The 21,123-nt window shown below is 38.5% G+C and overlaps 1 protein-coding gene across 3 annotated transcripts in view; it reads left to right on the forward strand.

The window, feature by feature from the left end:
* NALCN (sodium leak channel, non-selective) overlaps positions 1-21,123 on the forward strand; it is a 245,639-nt gene that overhangs the window by 40,824 nt on the left and 183,692 nt on the right. For 2 of the 3 annotated variants that reach the window (XM_052785688.1, XM_052785689.1), the window contains exon 7: positions 15,496-15,650. In XM_052785688.1, the coding sequence (XP_052641648.1) occupies positions 15,496-15,650 (155 nt within the window). Of the gene's footprint in view, positions 1-15,495; positions 15,651-21,123 lie in introns of those variants that run through there. The other variant, XM_052785690.1, reaches the window with a different exon arrangement.

A 21,123-nucleotide genomic window follows, 5' to 3' on the forward strand; every position in this document is an offset into this window, starting at 1 on the left:
TTGTGTTCCCGAATCTACTGTAATTTACTCTTGGGCACCTCAAGTATACAGAAGGTACTTCCACAAGGACAGAAGAGAGAAATTATTTCCAAACCATTGCTCTGGCTGTTAGAATATTTTATGTATCCTCACATACTAGCTACTGAGTGTTTTCTTTATTTTTATTACCAAGACATGTTTGACTACACAAAAATACTTTCATACTGCATGATTAGACTATATTTATTCCACAACAGTAAATTTTCCTTTTGTAATTCTCAGTCTGCACTGGAGCTAAGGGAAAGGAAGCCTCATCAAAAGAAAGAAGGCTAATATGGCTAACTGCCATAAAATGTAGTACTTCTCTACTTCTTCTCCCAAAGTCATTCTTTAAGGGCCTTTTTTTAACGCTTTCAGTAGGGTATAGACTAGGTATTTCTGTAGACCTGTCTGCCTTGTCACCATGGCAGACAATTTAAAATCCTTCTTTGCAAGGTTTCTTGTTTAAAGTAGGAACTGCCCAGGAAAATAGATAAGAAAAATAATTACTGAGTAATAGGAACATCTAAGAGGTTCTTGGTCATCTTTCCATCTGTCTATGGATAGGCCCCAAAAATGTCAGAAAATAGCTTCAGAGACTCTGGAGCTGAAAGTTCACCACAATATCTGATAGAGGAAGTAAATATGATTAAAAAGAACAAAAGGGATTTGAGATACTGTCTTACATCAGCAGTGGGAAAATAAGAATGAGTAATTGGATTTCTCAGAAAAGGGAAGAAATCAAAGACCAAGCTTGAAAAATCAACATAACAGGACTTCTTTAACAGGGCACATTAATTTATTGATACTAGTTGAACAACCAGCACTGCTTTAATATTGCCTTTGGGATTTACTCACAATCTCTATTAATGGTGATATGTCTCTAGTATAAACTCCTCAGGGAGAAGAGAAATGGAAGAAATCTTACTTTTCCAGACCTGATGTTGTTTAGACCCCAACCAAAATCAAGAAAAATACAGCATCAGTCTAAAAGGGAAGTAATTCAGTCCAAATGGGATCCTGTCAAAAGGGTGGAAGAATGCTGAGTTGATGGCCAGTATTAGTGCCCAAGGGAAGTGGCTTCAGGAGTGGGACCCTCCTCACTTTCAGAGGGTATGTGATTTCTGAACAGAAATCCTAATTTTGTTTAGAATTGTTATACAGTTATCCAAAGCAATTAGACTGTTGTTTCATTTCACGCAGGCTTTCTAGTGTTTTTGTTTGCCCAGCTCCATTTTGAGCAAGAAGGTGACCTTTTAATGAAGGTCTAGGATAGAGTGATGGGAACCCAATAGCCTCAGCTCTTGGTGGCTCAGTAATGACACATGCTTATCTTTACTAAGATTTGGAGCCATTCGAGTTTACACATTTCTTTGTCCCAGTGCAGACATCAAAGTTTATTGAACTTCTGTCAGCCTTTACGGGATTTCTTTCCTCTGGCTAATAAGTCCTTTTGAGTAAACTGGAGTGGATTTTATAGATTATTGTGAAATTGTCTAACTATAAATACAAGAATTTGAAAAACATAAGTACCACATCTCCTCTTTGCTGTAGGGAAAGTTCTATATTTATCCACAAGATTTTTACCTTATAATTGCTGTACAGAACTGAGACATGGTATGTACTGAACTTTCCACAGGCAACCTGCAGGAGGCCAGGATGCCAGAAGTAAGGACATCCTTCAGTATATCAAAAAATTGAGGGGAAGGCCAGACATTGCTAGAAAAACAGAATGCTAAGAGTGATCTCCACTGAATCTGCCAGACGGGTGATCAGGTGCTGTTTCCTTTCTTGAATAGAAGGGAAGCTGGAAAAGTCTGTTCTTTATGTTGCAAGAGGAAGCCAGACAACTAATGGAGAAGGCTGTGGATGTCCTGACATTCACAGGTTAGACAGCAGTTATCTCCCTTAGCCTGGAAATGCTGTGAGGAAGTGTCTCTTCTGGATATGCAAGCAGTTACAGGGAATAGTAAGAAAGAAATTCTAAAACAGACTTCAGCTCTGCTTCCATGAGCTCATATGTTGTTTTGAAAACCAGGTGACTGTTTTCAGTTTTGTACTGCTTTCTGGAAGCTGAATGTGATGTCTAAATTTGATTCCTGTCCCAATCCTTTGGATTACTGCAATTCAGAAAGGTCTGGAAAATGCTGGAATATTCATCCTGAGATACTTGTGAGCAGACTGAAGCTATCATCTCAGCTATTTTATTATTTGCGAGAACTTGTGGAGGGTGGGTGAGGAACTGTGAGGCAGGAAAACAGCAGAAGTTTAAAAAGGAGGAAGGGATGAGGGACAGGGCAAGAAAAGCCAGGGAATTATGGCTGGAATACTGGTAAGCTTAACTCCTATCCCTGAAAGAATTCTGTAGTGAATAAACAAACAAAAATTTGTAAGCATCTGGAAGATAACAAGGAAGCGAGTAGCAGCTAATATGGATTTGTCAAGAATAAACCATGCCAAACCAATATAGAATCATAGAATTATAGAATGGTTTGGGTTGGAAGGACATTTAAAGACCATCTAGTTGCAACCCCCCTGCCATGGGCAGGGACACCTTCCGCTAGACCAGGTTGCTCAAAGCCCCATCCAACCTGGCCTTGAACACTGCCAGGGATGGGGCAGCCACAACTTCTCTGGGCAACCTGTTCCAGTGCCTCACCACCCTCACTGTGAAGAATTTCTTCCTTACATCTAGTCTAAATCTACCCTCTTTCAGTTTAAAGTTTAGAATATAATTATTTATGGCAGGGTAACAGCCATGTGAATTGGAGAGAAGAGTGGATGTCATATCCTTATTTTAGGAAGGCTTTGTAACAGTCTCACAGGACATTTTTGTAAGCTGGCAGGAGAAACATGGTTAAGGTGAAAATAATCATAGAACAGGTGCAAAACTGCTTGGAAAACATGCTCATTGAGTTGATATTAATGGCTCATTGTCAGAAGAGAAAGAGCGAGGATCCACATAAGTCTGTTTGGTGCTATGTGGAAGTTTTGTTAACACCCTGGATGATGGCAGATAGAATATACTTACTGAACTGAGGATGACATGAGGTTGGGAGGGACTGCAGACATTTTGGAAGGCAAGATTAGAATGAAAATGACCTTGATAAATTGAAGACATGGTCTGAAAAAATTGGATGGAAGTCAGCAGGGACAATAGACTGCACTTAGGAAAAACAAACTGTACAAATACAGCATTGTGAATGACTGTTTAGGAAGTAGTTCATAAAGTGATTTGGGAGCATAATGGAGGAACAGAGATCAACAGAATTGTGCTCTTGTAAAAATGTGTAAATTGTAGTATTAGACAACATATAGGCATCATTTGGAGAGAGTCTAAAGGAGGTGAAAAGGGAATGAGCTTAGATCTATAAAGCAGAGCTGATAAGGAGTGTTTGGCATTTTTTAGCTCAACTGAAAAGAAGTACATACATAGCAGGTTTTGAGTGGATAAAAACTGTTGCACAGAGGAAAGGAATCTGGTCTCTGTTTCTGTACTACTACTAGGATAAGAAGTACTTGTATTAAATTTCAGGAACATAATTTCAGGTTAGATAGGATATCAGGAAAAAACTTTGTAGTGGTAGGGATAAAGCTGCGCTGGAGTCCATTCCTTAGAGAGGTTCTGAATTTCCCCACTGGGGAACTTTAAAACAGGCTGTGGGAACTTCTCTTGGGAAAGGCAGAAATAGTCTGGGGCAGGGAACTATATTTAATGTCCTGTTGAGAGTTCATATCCAACCTTATTTTTCTGTGATTCTGTGTGGCATTACAAAAGTCAGGTATTGTTATCCTCAGCACCTGAAGAGCTGTTTGCCTTTGCTTCATCTCTTTTAAAGGGGGCCACATTGAAAGTGGGGAGGATTGGATGCAGGGGTGGAACTATTGTGTGTTAGGGCAGAGGTGAGAGAGTGGCTTGCTGCATCTTGTTCTTTTCTCTCTCTTTGTGTATAAACTTTGGAGTTGGGGTGAGAGCGTGTTCTTGAATGTTCCAACTTCATTTTTCATCCTACTCCACGTGGCATATCCAATTCTCTCACCAAAACACGCTTCTTACTATCAGAGGTGTTATTATTCATTTTTATTTTACAATAACGTAAAATACGTTTCTACTCAATCTTTACACAGATCACCCTCCCCCACCACTACTTTTCCACCCTCTTACGTAGTCCATCCCTCAGTCCCCTGCCCTCTCTCTCTCATATAAGATAGAAAAGTTTTAAATAAATTTCCAGAAGGGCCCCCAAATCCAGCATCACTCCCTATCTCCTTAGCATGGAACAGGCTCATCAGCTGCCTTTATACTCAGTGAACCACATTGTTTGTACTTGACACAAATGCACCACGTTCCCTCTTTTCCAGTGCCTAAAATACTGGCCACCCTTCTGTCCCTGCTGTAGCAGGCTCTGCTGGGCTCATTGATGCCTGATTTGACCGGTTTCCTTCCCAGATTCATAGTTTACTGCCCACCCTCTCCCTTCCAGCTCCTTGTCTTCATCCCTGTCCTCCTAGCTCACCTCAAACAAAGGCTTAGCCTCCTCGCGCTCTCTCCTTATGTGGGCTGCCTGCTAAGGCAGCAGGAACAAGATTTATTACCTGTTACGGCTTGATCTTTTATGCTGCCTGCCTCTTTTCTTGATTGTCTTGGCCATTGCCTCGGGGCAGTATTAAAACTACAATCCAGGCCAACTTATTGTACACCTTCTACCTGGCAGGTTAATGAGAAGGGCTTTTCAGCTGGTATTTGAAGAAAAACCTTTGGTTACAGACTGTCAATGGCTCATTTAGTTTTCTCTCTTGAGCTGGATGTAGCCTGTAGGCTTGAAGGCTAGACCGATCTGGGCTTTTACATTTGGGTTTCTTGGAGCCCCAGCAATGTTTCAGATCCATTATTGGCAAAATTATTTGACCTTACTGGAGGTCTGTAGCTGCAGATTTTAATGATACTGTTCTCTGTAATGCCCTGTCAGTGAAGCCCTTTCACCAGATAAAACAGCGATCCAGTTTTGGCAGTAAATCTTCCTGTCCACCTTGTGTACCAGTCATGCTATAAAATGGAGAGATCAAGCTGCTTTCTCATAGGTAAAGTGAGAGCTTTGGTGGCACAGCCAGTTCCACCAAATGGAACTGGCCAGTCCAACAGCCAAATGCTAACGAGTTTCCATTTGGAGCTAGCTGGATGATGTTGAAAATTTGTTCTCAGGTGCTCAGCGATAGCAGTCCCTTTCATTTACTATGCTAAGAGTCGCATCTCCTGCCACTTCAGATGTTACGTTAGTGACTGGCCTGTGTAAATGCATTTGATGAAGGCATCTTCTGTACAGTCTTGACACTTTGCAACACGAGCTTTAGGAAGGAATTTGTGTTGCACGTAGTTCAGATTTGGATTCAGGGCAGTATTCTTTTACGATGCTGAGGATTACCCTGTCTTGTGCCTAAGCAGAAAGTTTGTTGAGCTAAAACTGCATGATGCAGTGGTCCAAAGAGAGAGCCAGAAAAACCTCCCCTGCTTGCTAGTAGTAGCTAACTCTGCTGTTGTGGGTGATGGGCCCAAAAGTGCTTGTGAGCTTTGATGGAAGTGATTCCCAGCTGAACTTCAGGCTTATGATTTTCAAATCCTACACTGCAGTTTAGTGACTTTCTGTTTTCCCTGTAGTTGGTAGACAGCTACTCAGAAGGTAGTTTTCTGTATTTAATCCACGTAAGTCTGATGTGCAAATGTAGTTTTTTTGAAGTGATCCTGAACATACTTTAAAATCAAACTGGATACAGTCTTCAGCTTAGGTTGTTTCATATAGTTCAGTTTATGCCCTTGCAATTTAAAACAGAATGGAGGCGTTTTTCACTCTTTCTTTTAAATTCTCTAAGGAAATACTTTATTGGATTGTAATAGATACTATAGGTATGAGATCACTTCAACTTGTAAATAAGTCTAATTTGATACACCTCCGTGAAATGCAGATTCGTGCATATTGGCACTTACAGCGACAGCTTCCTTCGTTGTGCAAGTGCCATTAATTCATGTTGGTTTGATTCCTGTGAAACGAGTCTTGCATTAGCATACATATCATGCAATTGCTATTTGAATTCAGCTCCCTCATGACTGTTTGTAGCAGTCACAAAAATGGGCTGCCATAGAGTTGTTACGTCATGTGGCATTTGATAAAATCTCAAAATAGTACTGTTCATGCGTACTACTTTAAGATCAAATCCATACTGAAAACTTCTGAAAATTTTCTTCTTTGAGCTTTGCTTTCTAGTGCCTGGATGTACATTCCAGCACTGTCCATAGGAAAGATTTCTTCCTTTGAATTTAATTTCCTCTAATGCCAGTAACTAGTGATCAAACCAATTCATTGTTAAAGCTGTTAAGTAGCCGCAACCATCCTGTTTTCATTTGGGCAATGACAGCATTGGCTTTGCGTGATGTGAGCGATCTGCCCTGAGTACAGAGTCATCTGATTTTGATGTTAGCACCTGTGTTAGGAACCTAAATGCCTTGAATTCCCTCTCTGGCTAGCAGAGAGAGAGAGAAAGGTGCTTCTGGAGTGTGGCTGGACCTACTGACCTCCGAACCTCTGGAGATGTATTTCTCTCTCGCTGTCTTCATTGCCTAAATTGAGGTGGGATAAGTCAGGACAGCAGAGCTGCAGCCTTTTGTTGTGCAGCTCCTTCTAGTGATTCAGCTAAAAGATGCTGGGTCTTTGAAATTTCACACCCTGAAGTGTGAGATAAGGTTGGTGATTGAATTTGAATCTCTTCAAAATTCCTGTGCAGTGAGTAGGAATAGATGGGACATCAAAGGCACATTCTGTAGACCGTAACTTAGGTCACGTATGAAAAAAAGCTACAATCAAAATCAGATCAAACTTCACCTAGTATTACTGCCTCATGTAATAGGCCGTCTCATTTAATCATGCCCTGATTACTGAATATGGGTGGGAGGAGAAAGGGAGTAAGACCAGTACTTTTCTTAATTTGTTGAATAAACATGTAAACAATTTTCTTTGTGAAAAATTGACCAAAAAAGTAAGAACCTCCAAGTTCTGTCCACAAAGGCTTAAACTTACACACTAGAGGACCATGAAAACTGTCAACCCACCCCCGATACTGAAACCTGAAAATGAGCATATAAATAATGAATAAAAGATCTAAACTGAATGGTAAGATATAAAAATCTATGTCTCTTGGGGCAAATATACTGAAAGACAATATTTTAGCAGTAGTAAAATATTACAGTATCTATATATTGAATTTAGAGTCAAAAGAAACAATCGGATCATCTAGTCAGACTTCATTTTGTTTCTCCTCTGTGAAACCTTAAAGCTTGTATCTGACTCCAGTGTGTCTCCTAGATATGTGTGTATTCTCGAGTAGTTGGCAGACGAACAATTCATAAGCAAGGGAACGTTTTGTTTATATCAAAAACTGTTTCACTGTTAAAAATATGTTCCTAATTCATCATCTTAATTTGTCTGGCTTCAGCTGTTAGCTTTCTATTCTTGTTATACTTTTTTATGCTAGATTACACAGAACCTTAATTCCCAGTATTTTCTCTGTGTGAATCCACTTACACACAACAATTGAGGCACCTTTCAATGTGCTTTTTAATAAACTAACATCATTTAGCTCTTTAAGTCTCTTACTGCAAAGCATGTTCTCCAGTGTTCTCATTTTCATGTTTTTTGATGATTTCCTCAATTTTTCAAATATTTTAAAAAATATGAACAAAAAACCTGTACATAATATTAATCACAATTTGTATGAGTGCCATACAGAAAGGGACATTCACTCATTATTGTTCTGCTTGTAAAGTCTGGGAAAGCACTGGCTCTTTCTTCCCATGTTATTGGGACAAATATGAGAAGATGCCCTGTCTCCTCATCTCAAGCTTTCACGTAGCATCTATATTCCATAGTATAGTATTTCCATGCCCCTTTATCCCTTTTATTTCATAGACCATAGTCCATGAGGTTTGCTTTCAGTGATCCTACCTCTGTAACTTTGCATCTGGCTGTATTAAAGCACATTTTGTTTTACTGGATCCAGGTAAGCAAATGATCCTGGTAACTTGTCAGACTTCCCCATCCTCATTGTTATTTATGTTTGTATCCGTATTCTTGATTTTATACCTGTTTGTTCCTCATTGATTATGGTAGAGCATGATGATCATTTCACTGGCAAGTATTTTTCTGACATGTCAGTTAATCAGTTTTCACCCCATTTAGCATGTGCTTTATTGATATTATATAGTGCCAACTTTTTAGTCAGTCATGTGTTATTGAATGAATTGCTTTACAAAGTCTAAACCAGGCAGTTTTATTGGACAAATCTGTAATCTTATCAAAATCCTGTTAGTATGATGAGAAAATTTTTTTCTCTAAATCCATACTCTCTGCCATTAATTACGTTCCTGTTCTTCACTCTTTATCAATTAGGCTTTGTATTAGCTCACTCTTTCTTTTGTCTTGGTTGATGTCAGGCTAACGAGTCGTGCTGCTTGCTCTTTAAAAATTAATGGCACATTAGCATTCTTCTGGAATTTCCCTGCTATTTCAAGATTTATTAAAAATTAATAGAAGAGATGAGAGATGCCCTCAGTTATTTGGGCCTGTTGATTTGAATATAATTATCCCTAGCAGATGCTGTCTGATATTCTCCTCGGTTACTAATTCTTGAGTAGTGAAATCTGTGTTTGCCAAGTTAAAATGTAAAATGTGGAACGTTGCCAAAGCTTAAGCTTGATGTTTGTAGTGTTCCTAAAGTCATGGGTCCTTTAAGCATGCCCTATCTTATCTTTAATGTGATAAAAATAATAAATAGATATCAGAGACAATCTGTTACCAGAAAGGTTTGAAAGCTTTATAGTTATAATTACAGATACAATTATGAGAAACATTAAATATGGATGAAGTTTTCACACTTACAGTTTAAAAGATAAAACAGATTTTGTTCTCAGATTAAAAACAGGAAACTGGTTCTGTAAGTATGGGACATGATGACTTTAGATCTAAGTTTGTCTAAAAGTAAAACATAACATTTAAACATGACCCTCAGGAATGCTAAGATTATAAAATACCAGAGGAAGAATTGTGCCTAGACATATCTGTAGTCCTTAAGCCAGACAGGTACTCTGAAATTTCTCTAACTATCCCCAGTGATTGTGGATTATACTGTTACTGAATTATCTAGAACCTGTAATGACTCCGGCAGCAGCATTGTCCTAAGTTGCAATCTCTTTCTGCACAAACTAGAAGATCTATCAATAGAACTCAGTTACAGTATGACTCCCTTTCAGTGAAGTTAACAGTTATATGTGTGTCTGACTTCAGTGACAGGAGAGTTAGCTGACAGTGGGTACATTTTGAAAAAAACATGCCCAATAATAATGGTAAACTACTACTGCAAATTTTAGAACTATCAATATCACTGGTTTATACATTAATATCTTCCTTGTTAAGCTAAGGTCATAACGTGATAATAATTATGCAAATGATCAGTGGAAAACTTCATGATAGAAACAAAGTTCTTATAAATATGATTACTATAACACAATATTATTATTCTAACAATTGTGCAGGAGCAGCTGTTGTTATTGTTGGGTCTTTCTGTAAAAAGAGCAGCAGTGTAAGGAAGTAGTCTAGGAACCATCTGTTACTAGCAGTTGATGTTCAGAGCTTCCCACTGGAGAAAATGGACTTGATTGGGTTAGCACAGTAAGAATTAAGATACAGATTTGGGAATAAAAGACACATTTAAAAGGACTAATGAAAGGAAATTTGCCTAGGTGCTTAGATTGCTTTCACAGTCACCAAGCAACAAATAAACTTTAACCCTTCTCTCTTTTATTTTTTACAAGGAGTCAGACAAAAAGCAAGCCCTTTTCCATCTAGGCTTCCTATCTTTTAAATTCCTGGAGTCTCTGAAAACAAGCGTAGCTTGGAAAATGAAAGAAGTATTTTTAACTACCTAGTAAGATTGGCAGCTGTATAGTAGTTGGCATGAGCTATCTGAGCTTTTAAGAGGACGTATTCTAAATAGAAAAGTTATTTAAAACTTCCCTTCTGCATAATGTTACTGGTATAATGTTGTCACCGGAACCTTAGTCTCAGACTTCCTGATTTTTATTGGTATAAAATTACAGCCATTAATTATGGATATGCCAGGAGTATCTTTTTTTTTTTTTCTCTTTTCTTTTTCATCTCTGTAAATCATATTCTTTAAGAAAAGTCTCTTGATTGGAAGACAAGCGCTCAAAAACTGTACAGTGGTACAGGGGGAAAGCAAACTAAGGCTGATGACTTGGCTTATTAACCATAGGAACCATCATTTTTTTTTAACCTGAAAGGGCCTGATGCAGTTATCCATGTGTAGGCATTTAGTGCTACTTTAGATAACTGGTATATCCAAGACACTCAGGTATGACACAGGGCTCTCAGGTGTGGCACAGGACCTATCAGCATCTAAAGGTTAAGAGGGTTACCATCAGGCATCCCAAATGGCACTAGCAATCTGTGTGAGGAAAATCAAATTGAGTTATAAGTCCTGGGTATTTGCACGGACTCAATTGCAGGAGGGAGCTTTAAATCTAGAATGCAAAGTATTTGTGACTACATAGAGCTTATTCAGCATTTGATGTGAAAATCTGTTCTTTTGTATGATTAAATGTACTAGTAAGAAATTAGCAAGAAAGAAGTTAGTATTTGCTATACCAGATCTGTGACCTGAGAGGTTCCATTATCATTAATCTGCCAGTCTATACATATCTTGCATTTATCTTTTGGTGCTTCAAAGAAAGCTCCAAAAGCATTGTTAAAATGAGGATGCTCATGACACAGCTGACCTTATTTTCCCACTATGAATGCAGCTTGTAAGTTACAACTCATTTCATAAAATACTGATATAATATAGAATTTAAACCTTAAAAAAATTTTCATGGGTTATAATAATTGTCTAGAATGGTGCAGTGAAGGTGTTTCATGGAAGTAGATCACCCTGGTTTCCAGAATAAAGACAAATCAATTAGATATCATTCACCTATATAATGTAAGAGAACAGTATTAATAATACTCATGAGGTGACTTGTCTAAAGTCAATGTAGAATCACAGTATTTCTTCATCAGAAAATGTTTGAGTGATCCTGGCCCAGAATCAATTTAATTTGAGCTTCAGGAACTTCTCTGCAGCATGGAGCTCTGTGCTCTTTTCCGGGTTTATTTTAGGTTCATTGCTGTATTCTCACTAGCTTCGTGCTTTTGCCTTGTGTTCTGGCAATATGGCAAAACAGAAGCGTCTTTTAGAAAAATGTATAGGAATGGAAATTTTTTTTCAAAATTCCATGCTCAGAGTTAGACGCCTAAATTCATATAGCAGAAGAGGAAACTATGAATTCTTGGTATCTTAAAGAGAAATCTATCTCTTATAAATCATCTGATACAAGCCTATTTCTGTATTAGTACTTTTTATACAGCAGTGTCCATTTCGCATTTAGGGTCTATCACTTTCTGAATTCATTACTTGACATTAAATCACAGTTATTGAGAGTAACCTTTAAGCTCTTCAGAACGACGTAAACCTTCTCTGTTCTCAAAGGTTTTTGTCATCCTTCAGCATATGCTTTGTGTGACTTTGATGAAGCGAGGTTCACGCAGTCCCCCAGGTCACTAATGAAAATGGATAGCACAGAACCCAGTGCCAATTCCTCTGAGATCCCAGTTAACATATTGCTCCCTGTTTGGAAGCTGTACAGTTGCTGCTTACTTGCTTTGTGATCCACCAGCCATTTTTTATGTCTGCCGTGGTATTTTTACCAACACAGTAGTTCTTTAGTCAGCAGCTGCACAGTGCCTGGTTTTGGTGCAGAGGTAGACATAGGGTTCCTTTCAACTCAGAAAATCCTTCAGCTCCAGCTGATTCATCTTTAGTTACTGACTTCTTTACCTAATTAACCATTTGGAATGGTTTTTTAATACCGTGTCAATAAATATCCTTAATTTTTTTGCTCTATTTTTCTGGATCTGGAAACTACATGAGTAGATTGGTAATTTTGAATGGCTTTCTGGTGATATGTTAGAAAACTAATAGAATACCAGCATAAAAAATTCCCATTTTTTCTCCATTTCTATTTTCAGCAGAGAAGGTCAGGCTAACAGAAAATAGGCAGTTAGGAGCTACCTCAAGTAATTTGTCTCTTCAGTTGTCAAAACCTCTCTTTGAAGAACAGCCCTAATCAAGAGATGGTGCTCAAAGAGAGATTGTGCTCACATGAGCACATAGTGGTTGAAAGACCAGTTTTGCTACAGATGCCATGGAAAACAGGCACATGTACTGCCAGGACACATCAATTCAGGTTCTTCTCGTGGTGTACATATGTAAATATGTAGTCAGAACGTTCTTCAGGCAGTTAAAAACGTGTCAGAGGAGCACTCCTGTGTCTTTTGCAACAATCTTCTTATTGAGGGATTCTTATCAAGCGATGTGGAGTCAATTATCTCCTTCTGCATCCTTTGCATTCCTGTGCAGAACTAATTTCTCAGCTCGCCTCTTGGGTTGATGCTGTACTCCATAGACATTGAATGCTCTGCATAGAAATATTCAGTTGGTCTATTGGGATGAATTATTTCTTTGGTCACGTTGCAAGAATTTGTAATTTCATCAAGGCACCCTATTCAGCAAGATATTTAAGCGCATTGTCTAGTCAAACTTCTAAGATGCTTAAACTAGTTATGTGCTGAATCAGCATCTTGGTAGTTATCGTCTTATATTGAAAACACCTGGTGATACTCTAGCCTCTTCTAGACTGAATGTCTAATATTGTCTAGTCCACATAGACTAGTCTATGCTTATTTACTGTCTTGAGGGAGAACACAAATTGCCTAGCGACGTTGGTCCAAAAAAGGCCTATATCTGTACAGGTACTATAAGCAGAGATTCTTCTTTTTTAGCCTAAATCATACTCAGTGCATGGAGACAGCTTTTCTTCTTCAGAAGGAGGTTTGATGTGATATAAAAATGACCTAGGTTTAATGAAGCACTTAAAATGTGCTTTGCATTGTAGCAATTGAGCCAGCAATACTTTTAATAATATGCCCTCTCACTGCTAGCCTCTTGGATCTGAGGGATTTTCTAATGCAAACCATAATGTAAAATTCATTAGCTACCAGTAGCCAGGGTTCTGAATCTGCTTGAGCCAATGAATTAATTTTCATTTCTGAGAATATTCATAAAATGTTGTCTTATGATAATCCTATATATTATAATGGTTTTTAGATGGCAGTATCATAAACCTCACGTACTTAAAGCATACAACTGGGTATGAATTAACATATTCTAGTATAAAGGAATTAAGATGCCCAGATGAGTTCTTAAATCCTTGAGTGACACGTGCTAAGCATGTTTACAAAAAATGAAATGAGTACACATATGCTTGTGTATCTGTCCATTTTTCTAGTTACTCACATAGCTAAATTTCAGGGTGTTCTTTAAAACTTTAGCTGGAACTGTACGTGTGTGTGTGTGCATCCATGCAGGTATGTATGGCTCTCTGGTATCATGAAGAAATGACTACAGGATGGGTGCAACTACAGCTATTTCTCTGCATTTATAATTGCCTAGGAAGAATTTTGTAGGAAGCTTTAGTTTCACACTGACAGATTTAGACTAATCTATTGCTATCGCATGCAGTGCATAAAAGCAAGAAAAATAAAGTAATTAAGGCTTCTGTTCACCCAATTTAGTTGTCAAAATGCATCTGTGAGTTAGATTAAAAGAAGAGGACTTTCAGAAGAACAATAAGATACTAATTATAGTAAAGGGCAGACTGGCAAGTTTTACCTTTTCTGTGGACAAGCAAGATTAATTAAAATGATGAATTTTAAGGCACTGGTCTGAAGCCTCAGGATAATAGGGTGAATACTGCAAGATTTTCTTTGTAACTTTCAGCAATTCATTTTGGGTATTTCTATATCAAAAGTCTGTGCTGTGACCAGGAAGGCAGAATCAACATGAACATGAATGGAAAAATGCTATTGACTCTTTTTTTCTCAGACCAGAACTCACCATGATTAGCTTTTCAAGTCTGATTTGGAATTGCCCTAGAACTGAACCAAAAATCAGGATTTTCATTTGCTGGATGAGAGGATACAAGCAAGGAGAAAAATGGACGTTGCTTAGCTGTGTGGCTATTCGGCACAGTTGGAGCTATGTCATATTGCAACCTTTCTTCTCTTTGGTTTACCCAGATGACTCATAGCACAAGTAACATGAATTGTCACTTCTGTGCTGTAATACTGTGCTGTGTTGCTTTGTAGACCCTAACAGGGAACTGCTCAGGATGGAGGGAGGTGGTTTGCTAAGGTTACCTCTTAACTAAACTACTTCTTGGGAAATGGGGTGACCGGTGTTTGGTTTTGGCAAAGGACTATGTACTGCAATTATTAACTGGGTGCTGTAAATGCTTAGGGGGAATCAACTGCCTGAGCTTCTCCTTACCAAAGTTTGGGAGTGCTTGGATACCCATCTTTATGTGTTCACGCCACAGCCACAGATTTAACAGGACAGGGAGCTACAAACTTGTCCTCCCTCTCCTTTTAGCTTTTATGTCCCTTAGCTCTGGACCTACCTGAATTCCCATTGCGGTGCAGCGTGACAAAGCCTCTTCAGCAGCTCAGCCCCAGGTGCCAGAGGAGCTGGGAAGAAAAGCGATGCTCAGCCTCAGGAAACAGTAAAAAATGGCCAACACGCTGTGTTGTGGTGCTGCCCCTTGTCTCACGATCTTTCTATTTTTCAGTGTTACTTTTACCAACATAAATCAGTTTGAACCAGTTCAAACGAGTTCAGATTTTTTTACCTGTTCTACCAAATGATTACTGGACTGACCTAAAAGTGAATCAGATCTGTTTCAGTCACAGCAATACCTAGATACTAATTGCACTAAACATGTAATGATTTGGCTTCTTGCCTGTGCCTATCCGTGGTGGAAACCTGGCCTGACCAAGGTACGAGAAGCTGAATACATACTCAGGTGGCTGACAGGTCATCCACAATGATCCTTTTAAAGAGTGTCAAAGGTAGCTCAGGTAATGTCTGTGAAGTCAAAGTCACGGTATTGACTGCAGTTGAACACACTCTCAGGATTTGCGAAGGAGCCTGAAGTAGTAAGTGTCCAAATTGCATTGAAGAGCAGTTGGAGCAGCTGAATGTTAACTCGTCTGTGTCTTGGAGAGTCTCCATTTTTTATGGGGTCTCTAGGCATTAGTATGAAACTTCTGCTGTTAGTATTTGTACTATCATTACATAAGGCTGAAGTCTTAGGAGCCTGTTAGCTTGCCCTTTATAATGAGTGCTTAATAATGAAAATAACATATACAAACAGATAGCAAATACAATAGCTAATGCACTTTAGTCCTCTCTCTTTCAAGTGTTTAGTTTTGCTATGGGCTGAGTTTATGTAACATCTTAATTTTGTATTTTTCACAGAAATGTAACCTGGAATAATTTAGCTATCCCAGACACCCACTGTTCCAGAGAGCTAGAAGAAGGTTACCAGTGCCCACCTGGATTTAAATGCATGGACCTTGAAGATCTGGGACTAAGCAGGCAAGAGCTGGGCTACAGTGGCTTTAATGAGATAGGTCTGTCCTACTGGTAAAATCCATTTCAGTATCCATTTAAAAATGTTTATGAAATGAATAGAACAGATAGCTCATGTCTGTGCTGAAAAGATATCAAGTGCAATCAGTATTCTGCTCAAGTAGAGCACATGCCAGAAAGAGAAGCTGTGCTATTTGCTTTGGAATGGTAAAGTTATCATCTATATTTACATTGCCTGGGATCCCAGGATTTAAATAACTTTAAAACAATGTCTTTATTTAAGAAGAGTCAACTGTTGATTATCACCAATATGCAGATGCGATGACTAATTTCTGTGTTTTATTTATGATTCATTTTAGAGTATATAATTCATCCTATTTGTCTAATTTTAGTAGTAATTCCCATGCAAAAAACCCCCACCCTGAATTACTTTGATAATCATCTTGGTACTAAAGAGAAGGGGAGAGAGAAAATGAGATCATGTGTATCTGTGGCAATCTTGATCCAAACTGTGTTAAGTCAGAACATCACCCAGAAAAATGGTTGGGAGTCAGGCAGTTTTGCAATACAGGTGCAATTTGTGTTCTGTGAAAAACACTGCAGAGTCACCAGGAGAACACATTCTCTGCTAGCTGCAATGTGTCATGCCATCCCCATGGGGAAACAAGCATAGCACAATAATTCAGGAAGGGTGGCAAGAGGATGGGCAGCTGTGGCAAGATCCATATCCAAATGGAAAATATGCAGTTACCCTGTCAGAACATTATGCTTATCTTACATTTATTTAACAGACAAAGGTCCAACAGGAGCCTGGAGCTGTAAATTTTCATTTCAGCACAGGTAGGGAAGTCCCTTCACACGATAAAGCATTCTTGCAGGCCATATTCTTTCTGATGCATCTCCCTGACTCTGATAAGCTTTTTTTTTTTCATTTTTCCTGGCTTGAGCTCCAGACTGTTATCCTGGCCCCAGCTGAACTTGAAGGTAATAAAAGGTTTAATGACTGAATGACTGCAATCTCAAAAGTTTTTTTGAATATTGAAAGCCTTTGCAGCTGAAATCACTTCAGTTGGTTCCCAGGCTGCTGAATATACACAATGAGCCAGAGAGTTACAAGAAATAGTCTGAGAGTCCTGTTACAACAAGTACTCTGTGATACCAAATACTTTCTGATCAAAATCTGCCATTTGTGTCCTTTCCTTTTTCTCGTGAGAAAGGGAGAAAAAAATTATTTCAGCCAAGCTCCATTCTGGGAGTCAGAAGTGTACCAGTTGTACTGCTAGCTGAATAGCACTACTGATAGTACCTATCTTTTATATAATTTTTTTCTTCAGTAGATCTCAAAGGATAACCCTATTTAATCTCTCAGACAACCTTCAGATTCCTAAGTTAGCAGCATACTGCCATGCCTGGGTGAACATGAGCTGAGTTCACACTAGAAGCTAAAAACATCCACATGCAAGTTCTCTTGTTTGAGATGGTTTGGCAGGGGAGCGTGGGATAGGTGTATCACCAGAAGAATTATGCCTCAGATTGAAATCACCCTTCTTATCTTGACATGCAAAATAGTTTGTGGCATTGAAGGCTGTTATTCAAGCTGCCTACCTCTGGTAACTGGGGAAATGTAGTTGCAATGCCTTAGACAAGCTTAAGTGGGTAGATGATTCGAGTGAGGCTCAGAGTGCTTAATAAAGGAGGCCAGTATGTTTTTAATGATGGGGGCAGGTTGGCAAAGACAGGTGAAATAGTTTGTCCAAGTGTCCTGGTTTCAGCTGGGATGCCTGCAAAGCTAGTGGAAAAAACAGGGCTCAAACTCTGGTCTCCTGAGTTGCAGTCCTATGCTTTATTAATGTGTCATTCCGAGTGCTGCATTTTAAAGATCAAAGATTGCTAATAGACTTAGGACACTTGTCATTGATATATTGTTTTTGTCTAGAAATAGGTAACCAGCATATAACACCTCTCGGTACAGCAGCCAGAAGTTAAGTTGAATATCAATTGAAAGCTGATTACTAAACTTTAAAATACTGGTTGAGACACAGAAGCTTTGCCACAAAATGTTAAGCAAGCTTCCTCAACTTAGGAATGTTATAAACAGGGTTATAACCAGCAAGTTTATCAATATTTTATAAATCTCCATTTTGCGATGCACCTTTGTATGTAGTTAACAGGTAAGTAATGCAGTAGATCTTTTCTGTGTAATTATACTGTTTTATTGTATACATTCATTGATATTTTACTTGCAGATACTATTATGCAGCCTGTCCTGTTGGTTCCTGAAATCTATCATTACAAAAGTCACAAGAGCATAGCAGTTTGGTAGCTACTGTATAATTAGTACCACTTAATTTGCGGTATATAAGTTCAAGCTATGCATATTTGAATTTGATAATTTCTGTTATTTTTCTTCTCTTTAAAGAAAAAGGGAGGGCTTTTTACAATTTTATTACTGAGTGAAGACCAAGCTGTCCTAATCAAATAAAAGTTAAAAGAGTTTTTTATACTGTGAGGGCTATGCCAAATAGGTAGTTTCATATTTGGGAAATCCCTTAATTTTGGCCATACCCTGCTCCCACTTTTATAAATGGCTTTGCTTTAAAGGGATGAAAAGTAGAAAGATGATAGTGTAAGTTTTGGTACTTGACAATATATTTATTTCCCAAGTTTTCTATTTTTAGTTTTGAGGTGTTCTGTTTATCTGTTTTTATGTATGCTTCTATGCAAGTATGTATGTATTGTTTAAGGAAGAACGTAGTTATAGACTACTGATAAATATGGCTTGAGGTTGTCCTGTCAAGATAATCTAGGCTATCCCCTTCCAATGTGAAGCAGACTCCACAGTCTTTCCAGGCAATCTATTGCACTTCTTCATTGTCTGTACTCTTAGGAAGATTTTCCTAAAGTATAACCTGAATCTTTGTTTTCTGCAATTTATGATCATAATTTCTCACCTTATTCACTATTGACATAGAGAAAACTCTAAAAAAGCTTTTCTGCATCTTTCAAGACTATCATTATGCCTCTTCTACCCTCTATGGCCCTGCTGGGCGATATAACTCCAAATGTTTCAGTCTTCTGCTATAGGACTTGCATTTCGTACCTTAAATTATTCTTACTGTCCTTCTCTAGACTTTCTCCAGCTGATTCACCTCTTTGTTGAAGTGCAGTAGTGGCAGAATACCCCAGTAGAGCCACTACTTTATGTGTTTGTAAGCTCTGTTACAGTTTCTACATCCCAGTGAGATATTTTCCGTTTTCAGAACAGCAATGTTGTGGATGATTCATGTGTTTTTCTGATTTGTTACAGCCCTCGTGTCCTTTTGAAAGAGCTGCCATCACTGTTTCCCATCCTTCATTTGTTTACTTGATTATTTCTTTTTAAACATAGACCCTTACGTTTATCTCTGTTGAATAGCATACTTCATTTTTTTTTCAGACTATTTTTTCTATTTGCAAAGATCTTCTGGAATTTTAATTCTTTCCTCCTTTCAGTGCCTCTTAGCTTATTTTTATCTGAAATTTGATGAGCATAATTTATTTTCTATCAACCTGGGCAAGAGTGAAAAAATAAATAGAACCAGAGCTAGATCAGACTCTTCTGGAACCTCAGCTGACAGTCTTCCTTTCTGACAATGTTTCATTAATAGCTGCTCATAAGGACACTTAACAAATGGTTTTGCACCCATCACAGAGTAGTTTTACCTAGCCATATTTCTGTATGTTGTCATGGGGAGACAATGTTAAAAGCCTTTTAAAATCAAGATGTAGACCATCAAGCGCTTCTCCTCTCATTACAAAACCTGCTTCCATTCCATATTTGTACAGCAGTAATACAATAAGATTTGTGCCATAGGTTCTCCAGCACCTGCGCCTTTTCATTCTGTGTTAATAATATAATACTTACACCTGATGTTTGTGAAGGTAATTTTTCAAACATGGGCCACATCAGCATATATCTACAGCTAATGCCTCTGTTCTTCAATGGACATATTTCTAGATTGGAGGTAGAATGAAATTAACACCAGTTGGTTTTGCCCACTTTACCAGTGTAATCTCTAATGAGAGTGCAGTTACTAAGAGCCAGGGAAGTTCTATCTGGCTGTACCCGTAGGAGAGTTATGAGCATCAGTCACAGAGGTCTGTCTTAGAACTGTTTGTGAAACTGGAGAATTAATGAAATACTGAGTGCAGAACCAATTAGCTAAGGCCTCAGTACCTCAAATCCCTTTCTCTGTGAAGTTCTGAAATGGGAGGAAGGAATAGTAGAGAAAGAATAATCTGTCCCGCTAGGTGAGGTGACTTCAGATGTTTCAGGTTCCAGCTGATGGGAGGCTACAAGAAGTTCCTGCTTTCTTCTAGTAAGTTGCTCATGAACTCAGTAGAAACCCAAGTACTCTCTCCAACAGTTTGATACAGAATTTGACTTCTTGAGGAGGTGGTGTTCTTATACAGTGGGAGCCTTCATATTAAGTAAAGTCTTTTATCCATCAGGATGCCTGAAAGATTTTTCAAATACTACCTGTGGGGCTGAGTGGGAGTGAGAGAAAGGATCTGAATGAAAGGCTTAGCTGGCTTTGTGGATGTGGGTGGCAAAGCTCCTTACTATTGACTATACCTGTATGGTACTGTCAAGCTCTTCTCTTTCTCAGACTTCTTAGCTAATTTTGATTCAGGCTCCTATAAAAAGGTTGATGTTTCCTTTATATTAGAATAGCCTTCAGTCTTGTCTCCCACTGAGAGCATCAGGTACATTCACAGCTGGCCTGTTTCTTCTTTCTGATTTTATTCTCTTCTTCTCTGTGTTTTTCCTAGCCGTGTTTAATTCCGTAGGGTGTAGCTGGTAGCATGACAGTATCATGAAGTGTGCAAAAAAAGTTGAGCTAAATATTGAGAAAAATTGACCTTTGTTTTGTGAATAAACCCCAGTAATTGTACAACTCATTAGGCATGTGATTGTATTTGCATAAGTATTTGCATCTGATAGATCTAAAAAGCATAACTATAATTGTTGAATTAAATAAGAGCATGCAAGACTTGGCAATTGGAGAACTATGACAAGTAATTCTGCGTTCCATGTCACTGTTTATCTGAGTGTGTGTCTACCTTTAGTCAATATTTAACATGGCAGTAATTGCTATATCAGGGCCACACTAAGGGTGTTGGTAGAGCTGTCTATGTGCATGCTGCTGGGAAGGGTACCACATAGACACAAATGTGCCAGAACCCCCACTGTTGCTGGATCCTGGGCAGTTTTCCTCCTTACCTGTACTTTCCACACAGTACAGGTCCTTTTGCATTCAGATTTTTGTAACATCTGGCTAGTAATCATTCCACATGCCTCATGGGTGCAATCATCTGTAATCATCTACAGATGCACACTTGCAGCTACATTACTGATTTTACTCTTCAGGTAATCCTAGAGAACGTTTTTTCATGATTTACAGGGCTACATATTGCTTCAAATATTCTCAAAAGGAAAAGGAAATCCCGAATGAAAGATACCTAAAAGTTAAA

The sequence above is a fragment of the Harpia harpyja genome, chromosome 4 (assembly GCF_026419915.1).
Source record: "Harpia harpyja isolate bHarHar1 chromosome 4, bHarHar1 primary haplotype, whole genome shotgun sequence".
Taxonomy (NCBI): Eukaryota; Metazoa; Chordata; class Aves; order Accipitriformes; family Accipitridae; genus Harpia; species Harpia harpyja.